Consider the following 13667-nt stretch of genomic DNA (forward strand, 5'->3'; position numbering starts at 1 on the left):
TATGTAGTTTTTCTAAATATAGCTATTCTATGGTATGCATGAAGGATGGTGTGTGTATTGTTTTAGGTATCAATAGAATCTCTCTCTCTTTTTTTCCTAGAGAATTCTTTTGTTTATTCTATTCAAGCGTGATGAAATTTCTATACTCTATATAAAAAAAGGAGAGTTGAGCTGCTTGTGTTTGACAAAACGACTTAAGAATGACTTAAACGACAACTATTTATAAAGTTAAAATTACTTTGTTAGACCTAAGTGTATAGGTGAACTAAAAATCTATGGAACCATTTTCGTCTATTTGTCATCAATTCTAGATGTTTCATGCCTATTATTCTCCTAACCACAGGTTTTTGTTTTTCTTGAAATTACTTTGTTACTCCCAAGTGCATGAGTGAGCTACAAAATCTGTGCGACTTTCTTAATCTTTTTTTCATATCAATTCTAGATGTTTTGTGCCCTTTATTCTCCTGGTCACACGCTTTTCTTTTTTCTTTTTTATCCTAAATTATAGTCACTCCTTTATATTATAAAGTATTTGGATCGGAATTGGAAAATATTTTTTTTAAGTGTTAAATTATTGTTCTTAGAAAACTTCCAATGACGAATCTCAACAGAAGGGATATACCTAAATCAAAACCACACACCTCCTCCGCAGTTGGCAAAATAGTTGCAATTTGTATGAACAATTTTCTGAAAATATAGCATTTTTAAAGCGACTTGTCAAAATATAATACTTTTAAAAATGGTGATTTCATTGATGCTGAGGTGACCAGCAATAACAAAGCAAAATTGTCAACATATGAAATCGTGAATTGAATCCATGATTTAAGCGTGGAGTCTAATCCTAACCACAATTTCATTTTAAGGCAAAATAATGGGTTGAACCCACGATATCAAGACCACACGGGACAACAATGATTCTCAACAACTTAAATAAGGACACCAAAATCCAGATTCAAAACTAATCTTCTTTTAAGGGATTAGGAAGTCTCTACAAGCGTGGTATTATTGAGCCAAGGTATCATCGAGCAGCATCACTAGTGAGTATGTTGGCAGTTAAGAACTCAACTTGAAATATTGATTTGAAGTCACATTTTCAATAAGTATTCAAAAAGTATAGTTTTAAAATGTTGTATTCTTTAAAATAGTTATTAAAAAAGAGTAATTTTCTACCAAATGGAACTGTTCGGTATTATATTTCATGGCAAAACTTTTTTATACCATTGAAGAAAGACAAGCAGTATACAAAGTTTACAAACCACAAGTCAGAATTAAAAGTTTACATAACTCTTACGGTACTACCATAGCAGTTGGAGGCTAACTTAGCCAAGGTGTGGGCTTCTACAAAGACAACTGCTGGAACCACAAAAACAATCACCTGTAAATCTAAAAGTCCCCTTGTCATCCTTTTTTTTGCTGAAAGTCCCCTTGTCATCTACTTGATGAATTCAATAGCAAGCCCACAAAATAGTTGGGCACAGCAGTATATGACAATTTTGCCCCTTTTTCTAAGGAACAAATTCTTAAGAAAAGTAGTTGCAGTACTCTTAACTGAATATAACAATTTTTTTTTCTTGTTCATCATTCAACATTTCAAGTTTCAACACAGGTTCCACACAAGTACTGAGTTTTGTTGATTCTACTACATATGTGCCGCATTTGACAAGATACAAACATAGAAAATACTATGAATGGCTACTACATATGTACTGCATTTGACAAGTCACAAACATACAAAATTAAGACACTATGAATGAGAAAATCATCGGATTCTCAGTTCCAAGATCACCATGAAACATTGGCTACTCAGATTTAGTGTTCTCCTCATGAGTCACATTATGTTCATCCATCTCACAAGGCCAAATTTCAAATTACCAGTTTTGACAAGTGAATCTGTCTTTTGAATTCTCTTCATCAAACTTTGAAATTGTGCCACAAGTTAAGCCCAATGAACAGTTGAACTTCGTCTATGATGCCTCTTGATACTCCACAATCTTCTTACCCCTACTTCCCACATGTTTTACCCGGCGAGCCTGAGATTGAGCCACATTTTTTCCAGATTTATGAAGAAGTTTTTGGATTTTCTTGTTAGTCTTCAGTGCTAATGATCTCAATGGAACTGTAATATCTAAAGGCTGAAGCACCTCTTCCAACTCATGCCAGTCAAGATCTTCAAAGTCACCATCTTCATACACCACCCTGTACCAGCCTGCTTCTTTGTCAAACTCGGTAACCACACCAGAAAAGTATCGATTCCCAAACAACTTCTGAACTACCCTTCCTTCTAACCAATCACCAAAAGCTGTATTTCTGTTTCTTTCTGCATCATTCACAGTATTACTGAGAACAGGAGTGCTGTCAATTGCAGATACATTAGGGACCCCATTAATGACAATAGCTGGTTCTCCTGGTAACTTGAAAATCCCTGTTGATGAAGACTCTGGTTCCTGCTCTGTGCTTGTGTTTTCCATTTCAAGCACTCTTTCTCACAAAGCTTGTGAAAAGAGAGAAACAGTATGTAAGAATAAAATATGATTATCAGGCCTTTTTGTAAGTACATAGATCAGATTGCCTAGAATAACAATTAAATACTAACAAAATTCATCCTAGAATGAACAATTGGAAAGCATGTGTCGTGCACCAGGAAAGCAGAAGGCATAAACACAGTCCCAAGCAAATCTATAACTAAATTACAATTCACATTCATTAGAATAAAATGTAGAAGTTGTGAAGACATATTATGATTTCACCCCAGTTCCAGCACATTCAAAACTAAGTCTTGCTCCTTCTGCTGTCATTTGTATAAAAAAAAAAAAACCTCTTGCTCCTTCACCACACGCAGAGGTGGGTAACAGGGCCGGCCCTTCCCTTAGGCGAGTTAGGCAATTGCCTAAGGTCCCCACCCAAAATTTTAAAAAAGAACCGGGTAGTTTCAAATGAATTACAAAAATAATCTGGCACATCCTTTTAACCAAAAAAACAAAAATTTTGGTAAATCCTATTAAACATTGGTTCTAAACAAAATCATTGACCAAAAATCAACCAGATAAACTACAAATCCGATCTAAGAGATTAACCACAAAACAATCACAAATCAAAACAAATAAATCCACTCAAAACCCTAAAAATTTTACCTTTCTCTCTACTCTCTGCTCTCCGCCCCTCTCTAGTCTCCAGTCTCCAGCTGGACCGCCTCAGCCTCTCTCTGATTCTCTGCTCTCCGCCTCTCTCAAGTCTCAACTGCTCACCTCACCGTATCAGGTTCTGAGGTTCAGGAATCAGGTATAATATTATAAATATTTGGGCACAGGGCACTCCATTTTATTTGTTAAGAACTTTTTTTTTTTTTTTGGAGAAAATTTGTTAAGAACTTAAGATAACTTTGTTTCCCTGACTGGTTTTGTAACTTTGTTTATCACTTATCAGTTTATCATTATGGCTGCCTGGACCCTCCCTGGACTGGGCGTTAAGTTTGGGCCTTCAATTTTGTTTTTTTTTTTTTTTTCTCAAAAGCCTGCATTTTTTTCTTTTTTTTTTTTGGTTTTAGATAGGATTTGTTTTGTGTTTTTATTTTGTGGGTACGTGGGTCATATTAATAAGTCTTGTGTCAGTGTTATGGCTATGCTTAAATTTTTGTTATGCTTGTGCTTAATTTTTTTTTTTAATTTATGCAGGTTGAGATTGCTAAAAACTTATTATTATTCAGTGAAACTGCAACAATATTTTTATATAAATCAGGTTCTATTTCTCATTTGCTCTATAGTTGAAAGTTATTTTTTATTTTAGTCTTTATAAATATATTATTTGATTAGAAATGTCTACTAGAAAATATACATCTGGATATGAAAAACTTAAAAAAGAAGAAAAATTAATTAAGTCTCAAAAAGGATCAATGGATAAATTTGTTGTTAGTAATAAACAAAATATAACACAAAATTTAGTTGAAAATATCACAAATGAGCAAGAAATTCACCAAAATAATTTAGAAGAAAATGATGTTCAATTTTGCAATACAATAAATCTTGATAATGAACTTCAAAATAATTTAGAAGAAAATGAAAATAATGATGAAAAATATAATATAAAAATATTAAATAAATATTAATTTAATTTATATATAAGTAAAAAAATGCCCCATTTTTAGTTCTCGTCTTAGGCCCCAAAATGTCTAGGGCCACCCCTATTTCCCTCTCATCCTCTCTCTGCCTCAACCCACGTCACACCATGCTCTATGGCTGACCACCAAGCTCTCTTTCTAAACCTCCATGGCTGGAGCTTTTCAAGCTCATCACCTCCAACCACACACCACTATCGAAACCCAGCCAAAATCAAATCACGACCACCACCACAGCCAAAACCAGCCAAAATCAAATCGCAACAAAAACCCAGAAGCCCACAAAATCACAAATCAAATCACACCCACAGAAATCAAAGCACAAAACCCACAAAACAACCAAAATCACAAAATGAAAACACTAAAAGTGAACCCACCGTTAAAAAAACATATATTGGTTTTGTTATTATATTTTAGAAGAAGAATCATCTTGTTAAATTAATTTTAGATCCAAATTAATCAAACACATACCATAAGCAAGAATGATAGACTGAAAGTAAAGCAAAAAAAAAAAAAAATGGTATTTCCCAAAAAAGTGTTTTCAGAAAATAGAAAAGGTAAGCAAAATATAAAACTATTTACTTCATAATCTCAAATAAATAAATAAATAACCAAAAATCACACACCATAATCCGGTGAAGCCTCGTGAGCCATAATTTCACTTAAGAGGATCGCCTAAGTTGAGAGGAAGATATTTTCATAGTCTTTGGCTCGGCAGCACAATCTTCGATTTCCTTTCTTAACGTGGCTTTCGCTCGCTTCTCTCCTTTCAGCCTAGGCAACGTATAAAGAGAAATAAAATGAAGAAGAACAAAGCATCGCATAAAGAAAAAGAAAAGAAAAATGGTGAGAGAAGAAAGACGGACTGAGATCAGGTGCACTGTCATAGGTATTTTTTTTACATTTTTACTTTTTAAAAAAAAAAACTTTTTATCTCTCCTTTAATATATTTTATTTAATGGCTAAGATTGAAAGTTGTTTTTTCAACTTTTAATCTCAGCCATTAATTACAATTGCATCAGGGTATTGCACCTGAATCTGAAAAAGACAAAGAGACCTACACATACACATACATATACATAAGCACGCATAAACACATACACATACATATAAACATACATAAATATAAGCACGTATAAACACATACATATACACATACATAAGCACACATACACATACACATACACATACACATATATAAGCACACATACACACATATACATAACACACAAATACGAATACACATAAACATACATACACATACACATAAATATACATATACATAAACATAAACACACATACACATAAACACATATAAACTCATATAAACGTAAACATACACACACATAAACTTAATATAAACATAAACAAACATAAATGCTCGATTTAGCACACCAAAGTAACTAATGAAATTGTTTGAGGATTGGTGTTAGTTTACAATTTTTTCTAGTCTATATGAGAGTTTAATTTTTCTCAGCCTGTATGTGTGTTTATGTCTATGTATGTTTATGTTTATGTGTGTGTGTTTATGTTTGTTGGTTTTGTTTATGTTTGTTTATGCGCGTTTATGTGTATGTGTGTTTATATTTGTTTGTTTTTGTGTATGTTTATTGTGTTTGTGTTCATGTATGTTTATGTGTATGTATGTTTATGTGTATGTATGTTTATGTTTATATTTATATTTATGTTTATAAAGGACATTTGGCATTTTACTCATCCTTTTTTTTGCATTATGCCCCTATTTTGAAACTATATAGGTGCGTGCCCTTATTTCGATACTCGATGACTCTAAAATCGAGTTATGCCCGATCAAACTTATAAAAAAAAAAAAAAAAAATTGCATGGAACTCGACTTCCTAGAAATCGAGTTCCATGCAAAAAAAATTTTAGTGTCATCGCCCCATATAATGTTCAGGAAGATCTATAGTGGCGTTTTTAACCTCTATAGTAACGTTTTAAAGCCCTATAGTGATGTTTTCCTGCAAAATTTTTTCGTAAGTGTCATGTCCCATGGCAGGTTCAAGGAGACCTATAATGGTGTTTTTAAACCCTATAGTGACGTTTTTGAGTCCTATAGCAGCATTTTCCTGCAAAAAAAATTTTAAGTGTTATTGTCCCAAGGTAGGTTCAAGGAGCCCTATAGTGGCGTTTTTAAGCCCTATAGTGACGTTTTTTAGCCCTATAGCGGTGTTTTACTGCAAATTTTTTTTCCCTAAGTGTTATTGTCCCATGGCAGGTTCAAGGAGCCCTATAGTAGCGTTTTTAAGCCCTACAGTGACGTTTTTGAGTCCTATAGTGGCGTTTTGGAATTCGATTTTCGTAAAATCGAGTTCTATGCAAATTTTTTTTTTTTTTAAAAATTTGATCGGGTATAACTCGATTTTAAACCAATCGAGTACTTTAAATAACTCGATTTTAGGGTCATCAAGTATCGAAACAGGGGCACGCATCTATATAGTTTCGAAACAGGAGTATAATACCAAATATTTTTGCCCAAAGGGGCAAAAGGCCAGAATGTCCTGTTTATAAATATAAACATACATAAACATACACATATGCATAGACATACATAAACATAAATGAACATAAACATAAACATACACATATAAACACATAAACATACACATATACACATACATAAACATAAATGAACATAAATATAAACATATACATACACATACACACTCATAAACATACACATACATAAACATAAATGAATATAAATATAAACATACACATATACATACACATACACACTCATGAACATACACATACATAAACACACATACACATACACATACATTTTTAGCTCTCGCCTTAAACCCCAAAATGTCTAGGGCCGCCCTTGGTGGGTAATTATGGAAAAGTTGATTACCAAATCTTACAAAAACCAAATGAAATCCTAAGTGACCAAACATGATTATAGTTATTTTTATGACAAAAGTTGCAACATACATATTTGCTGTTAAGTTTGTCCATCCCTGTACTCACTTTACCAACACACATGGGTCAAAATCACAAGATGCCTTTAACTGAGGCCTAATCCCATTTCTAACTCACTAAAAAGTTCACCAGATATTTCCCAATTACTAATTGACTTCATTTATCACAAACATAGTCTACAATCTCCAGCTAATTCAAGTTTGAACAAAAGAATGAGACTTAAGATATCGGGTAAACATTATATTCAAACTTACATAAAAAAATCCCACAAAACAACAATGGTGATAAATAAACAGATATCAAATCCTTAAACTGAACACTTAGAGGCTGTTTGGATGAATTTTTTTCATCACTCAATTTCCGTCACTCAATTTCCATCACTCATCACTCATCACTCATAACTCATAACTCATCACTCATTACTTAATTTTTCACACCCGTTTGGCACCATTACTCATTTTTCATCACTCAATATTTTTCACACTATTTGTGGGTCCCATGGCTTGTCACTCGAAACAGTTTTTTTTTTTTTTTTTTTAAGTACCCATACTCACTGAAGCCAGTGAAAAAAAGAAAAAAAAGAAAAAGAAAACCCAAAACAAACCGAACAAAAAAAAAAAAAAAAAAAAAAGAAGAACAGGCCGAACCAGTGAAAGAAAGAGAAAAAACCCAGAACAGACTGAACAAAAAAAAAAAAAAAAAAAAGAACAACCGAACCAGTGAAAGAAGAATAAGAAAGAAAAAAAAAAAAAAAAGAAGGAACCGAACAACCAACCAGGAGAAGAAAAAAAAAAAAAAAGAACAGACCCAGAAAAGAAGAAAAGAAGAATAGAAAAAAAAAAGAAGAAAAAAAAAAAAGAACCAAACCCAGAAAGTGCAGAAAAGAAAAGAAGAAAAAAGAAGAAGAAGAATAAGAGAAGGAGCAGATAGTCCCAAACCCGTGAAAGACAAAAAGAAAAAAATAAAAAAAAAAAAGAAAAAAAAGATAAAGAGGGAGCAAAAATCTGACTGTGGGACTGAATTTGTAATAGTATTTACAAGTTTGCCATTGAAAACTGAGAATTGAAAACTGAAAACAGCCAAAAGTTATTTTCAGTTTCCACAACTCATAACTCAAAAAGTAGAGAACTGAGTATTAGAAATAGAGTTATGGAAATAGAGTATTGGTACAGGCAAATGAGTATTTTGCTATGAGTCCTACCATTTTTGAGAATTGAATTATGGAAACTGAGAATTGAGTCATGAAAATTGTCAATCCAAACAGCCTCTTAATCACACAACATTTTATTAATCTAAACATGTTTTAATATTTTTCTCATAATAAGCAACTAAATTACTCATTCTATGCACAATCTTATACCAACAAAAGTATAACATCGTACCTAAATCTTTTATCATAATGTTTATTTTTCCACTCTCCTAATCCTATATTCTCTACACTCAAGTTTATACAATTATCAAAAACCCATCAAAAACAAATAACATAGAATACATTTTTCACATTTCCAAAATGAAAGAAAAAAAAAACAATAATACAATAAATTGTAGAAAGAACTAAAAAAACATTCTCTATAAGGTGCTTAGATGTGAGTACCGTGTCGAAGTTCCGACTATTCTTAACTGCCTCCGGCGATTTTGAAACTCCATAAATCTTTGCTCTTTTTCCTTTCTAGGAAACCCAGAAAAGAACCTAAACAGCTTTATGGTGCCAGAAAACATCCAAGTCCAAACACTCGTCGTATGGTCGTCCACCTCAATGTCAGCTGTGCTTAATACCTCGTCCCGTTACCACCAATGCCCGTAAGCTCGTCCAGTGTAGGACGAGCGGTGCATATCTCGTCCTTCAGTAATGACGGACGAGATGGATAATAGAGACTAGACCTCGTCCATCATTAATGACGGACAGGTCAATTCACAGACGGACTAAGCACCCTTTCAGCCAAAAGCTGCATCGCTTAAGTCTCACACAGTTTCTGAAGAGTAACCTGTGGCATTGAAGTTATACACTGAATTCTCCAAACTCTACAACGATGGTAAAGGTAACTGATTTCTACTGCTATATAAAGCCTGTCTCTGCAAGTAGGGATTTCTTCTTTTCTATTCTTTCTCCGGAAAGAACTTGAGAAACATAAAAACACAGTTTTCCTATCCTCCAGTTTTCTAACTTTACCATCGGAGAATCAAAGGCCGGCCACAACCGGTCTTCTCTGCTGACTTTCTTTGTTTTCTCAGGACTTATCTTACTAGATCAAGAACATCCGGAGACATTCCAGCCCACTGACTCTTAGAATTCCTTTAAATCTATCAGAATTTCTTGGAAGTATCAAGCTTTATTTTGAGTCTATAATTAGAAAGCAACAAAACCCTAATTGGGTTTCAGGTGGAAATTATTAAGATGCTGAAATGCAAAAGGCAACAATTTTGAAGCGGAAGAGTTTTTAAAGTTTTGGGTTTTAATGTCGTGTATCTCTTCACACCGTTACGTTGTAGTAATTTTCCAAAAATGCTAATAAAAAACTAAAAATCTAATAGCATTAATACGCATTTAAAAATAAAACTCAAGTATGATATTTATAATTTAATAATACAAAATACAATTTTATGTTTTTTTTTAAAGCTTCATTTGGTAGGAACCACATATAAATAAGAGGAAAGTGGGAGAAAAAATAAAGAGATTATTATTATTATTATGCACATACACATAAACATAAACATACACATACACACTGATACACATACATAAACATACACACATACACACATATACATACAAATACACATAAACATACATATACACATACACATACATAAGCACGATAACATACACATACATAACACATATATAAACACATAACACATACACATACACATACATAAGCACACATACACATATACATACACATACACATACATAAGCACAGACATACACATACACATACACATACAAATACACATAAACATACATACACATACACATAAATATACATATACGTACATAAACATAAACATAAACATACATACATATAAACACGTATAAACTCACATAAATGTAAACATAAACACACATAAAGGCTCAATTTAGCACATCAAAATAACTAACGAAATTGTTTGAAACTTGGTGTTAGTTTGCAATTTTTTCCAGTCTATATGAGGGTTTAATTTTTCTCAGCCTGTATGTGTGTTTATGCTATGTATGTTTATATTTATGTGTGTGTGTTTATGTTTGTTTGTGTTTGTGTTCATGTATGTTTATGTGCATGTGTGTTTATGTTTATATTTATGTTTATAAATATAAACATACATAAACATACACACATGCATAAACATACATAAATATAAATGAACATAAACATAAACATACACACACATAAATATACATATATACATACACACTCATACACATACACATACATAAACATACACACTTACATAAAGATAAATGAACATACACATACACATACACATACACACTCATAAACATATACATACATAAACACAGATACACATACACATACACATACATTTTTAGTTCTCGCCTTAAGCCCCAAAATGTCTAGGGCCGTCCTTGGTAGGTAATTATGGAAAAGTTGATTACCAAATCTAACAAAAACCAAATGAAATCCTAAGTAACCAAACATGATTGTAGTTATTTTTATGACAAAAGTTGCAACATACATATTTGTTGTTAAGTTTGTCCATCCATGTACTCACTTTACCAACACACATAGGTCAAAACCACAAGATGCCTTTAACTGAGGCCTAATCCCATTTCTAACTCACTAAAAAGTTCACCAGATATTTTCAATTACTAATTGACTTCATTTGTCACAAACATAGTCTACAATCTCAGCTAATTCAAGTTTGATCAGAAGAACGAGACTTAAGATATCGGGTAAACATTGTATTCAAACTTGCACAAAAAATTCCACAAAACAACAATTGTGATAAATAAACAGATATCAAATCCTTAAATTGAACACTTAATCACACAACATTCTATTAATCTAAACATGTTTTAATTTTTTCTCATAATAAGCAACTAAATTACTCATTCTATGCACAATATTATACCAACAAAAGTATAACATTGTATATAATCTTTTACCATAATATTTTTTTTTCCACTCTCCTAATCCTATATTCTCTACACTCAAGTTTATACAATTATCAAAAAAACCATAAAAAACAAAATAACATAGAATACATTTTTCACATTTCCAAAATGAAAGAAACAAAAAAAAAAAAAAAAAAAACCAATAACCTAGAACCAATAATACAATAATACAATAAATTGTAAAAAACTTTAAAAAAAAAAAAAAAATTCTCTATAAGGTGCTTAGATGTGAGTACCGTGTCGAAGTTCCAGCTATTCTCATCCGCCTTCGGCAATTTTGAAACGCTAGAAACCTTTGCCCTTTTTTCCTTTTCTGGAAAACCCAAAAACCCAATAAATCCTAAAAAGCTTTATTTTGAGTCTAGAATTAGAAAGCAACAAAACCCTAATTGGGTTTCAGGTGGAAATTGTTAAGATGCTGAAATGCAAAAGGCAACAATTTTGAAGCGGAAGAGTTTTTAAAGTTTCTAGGTTTTGATGTCGTGTATCTCTTCTGTAAGGAACTTTGAAACTAAGAACAAGAACATAACAAGCTGGATTGAATGACTTAGTTTTATTAATAATAACTTTGGCTTAAATAGCCATTTAATACACGATCTCAATAGAAACGAAAAAGCAACCCACTTAGCGGAAATAAAGCTAAGTGGTAACAGAAACTTTGAACAAATCAAATACATGTAAATATCCCTAAAAACTAGGATTTTATTCTAACAGAAAAACAGCTGTAAACTCCTTCATTCCCTCCCTTAAACTAAGTGTTGTGAAGCAATTAGTTTATACCAGAAATTTCACATACGCCCAGCACCTTTCGAAGCTTCTGAAAAACTTCAAGCTTCAATGGTTTGGTCATTATGTCTGCCACCTGATCTTGACTCCCACAATGAACTAATTCAATTGTACCTTCCTTAGTAAGATTCCTTAAGAAATGAAACCTCACATCAATATGCTTGCTGCGACCATGCATAATTAGATTTTTAGACAGCTTAATGGTTGAACTGTTGTCACATATTACAGTAGTACAGCCTCCATCAGAATGTCCCAGCTCCTTTAAAATTCTCTTCATCCAGACTCCTTGACAAGCACAGATTGCAGCTACCACAAACTCAACTTCTGTGGTTGATAAAGTCACAATAGGCTGTTTTTTTGAACACCATGAAACAACACTTAAATTCATTAAAAACACGTAACCAGATGTACTCCTTCTTTCTTATAATGAATTCCATAGTTCACAGTTCCTTTTAAGTATCGAAGTGCTCTCTTAGCTGCCTGTAGATGAATCTCTATTGGTTTTGCCATATATCAACTTATGAGACAAGTAACAAACATCATGTCAGGTCTTGTGGCAGTGAGATACATTAAACTACCCACCAGCTGCTTGTAATACGTCTCATCAACAAAGTCTCCATTTCGGTCTTTGCTTATTTTGAAACCTGGAACTATTGGACTGCCCACCAAATTACTTTCCATCATACCAAACCTTCTCAAAACCTCCAATGCATATTTCCTTTGGCATATATAAATACCATCAGACTTTTGTAGCACCTCAATCCCAAGAAAAAACCTCATCTTCCCCAAGTCAGACATATCAAACTCTCTTAACATAGAGCTTTTAAATTTAGACATCATAACTTCATCATTACCAGTAAAAATTAAATCATTAATATAAACACTTACCATGATAATTTTTCCTTCTCTGCTTCTCTTTGTGAATAATGTCTGCTCGCTATTGCACCTCTGAAACCCTTCACTAATGAAATGTGCTTCTATTCGACTAAACCAAGCTCATGGAGCTTGTTTTAATCTATACAAGGCTTTGTGTAACTTGTAAACTAGATGCTCACTGCCCTTTTTTTCATATCCTCTTGGTTGCTCCACATAAACATCTTCACTCAGCTCACCATGGAGAAAAGCCGACTTGACATCTAGCTGAAAAATCATCCAATTCTTTTGTACAACTAGAGCAATAATCATCCTTACTGTATCCATCCTTGCCACTGGTGCAAAAACTTCTGTATAGTCCACTCCATACTTCTGAGAGTACCCTTTAGCAACCAAACGAGCCTTGTACTTATCGATCTTTCCATGCTCATTGTATTTGGTTTTGTAAACCCACTTCACTCTTATTCTTTTGGCCCTAGCTGGCAGCTCAGTGAGTGTCCATGTTTGGTTCTTTTTTATGGATTTGATTTCACTATTCATGGCCAATCTCCAATTTGCACTCTTCACTGCTTCCTCAAAATTCAGTGGATCAGTTGACACCACCAATGCCATATGAACTTCATCCTCAAATAGACCTTCACCACTAACATAATCACCCATCCACGTAGGAGGTTACCTCTCACAAGCTTGCCTCAACTCCCTCACTTTCTCTTCACCCTCACTAGAACCATCTTCCTCTTCTCTAACGCCCTCATCACGAGTCTTTCCTACGTCTCCATCAATATTTTCTCCATTCCCATTTTCACTCATCCCTTCTTCATTCTCATCATCATCATCACC

The 13667-nt window shown here is 33.1% G+C and overlaps 1 protein-coding gene across 1 annotated transcript; it reads right to left on the minus strand.

Annotated features, from left to right (window-relative positions):
• Positions 1–1549: 1549 nt before the first annotated feature.
• On the minus strand, positions 1550–3410 carry LOC111993168 (dirigent protein 17). Its single transcript, XM_024025028.2, has 2 exons — positions 3132–3410; positions 1550–2491 (listed from the first exon to the last, which is right to left on the minus strand). Exon 2 carries the CDS (start codon positions 2466–2468, stop codon positions 1965–1967), a length of 504 nt encoding a protein of 167 aa, XP_023880796.1. The 5' UTR covers positions 2469–2491; positions 3132–3410; the 3' UTR covers positions 1550–1964.
• Between the last annotated feature and the right edge of the window lie 10257 nt (positions 3411–13667).

The sequence above is a fragment of the Quercus suber genome, unplaced genomic scaffold, assembly GCF_002906115.3.
Source record: "Quercus suber isolate HL8 unplaced genomic scaffold, Cork oak 2.0 scaffold_14, whole genome shotgun sequence".
In the NCBI taxonomy this organism is placed as follows: domain Eukaryota; kingdom Viridiplantae; phylum Streptophyta; class Magnoliopsida; order Fagales; family Fagaceae; genus Quercus; species Quercus suber.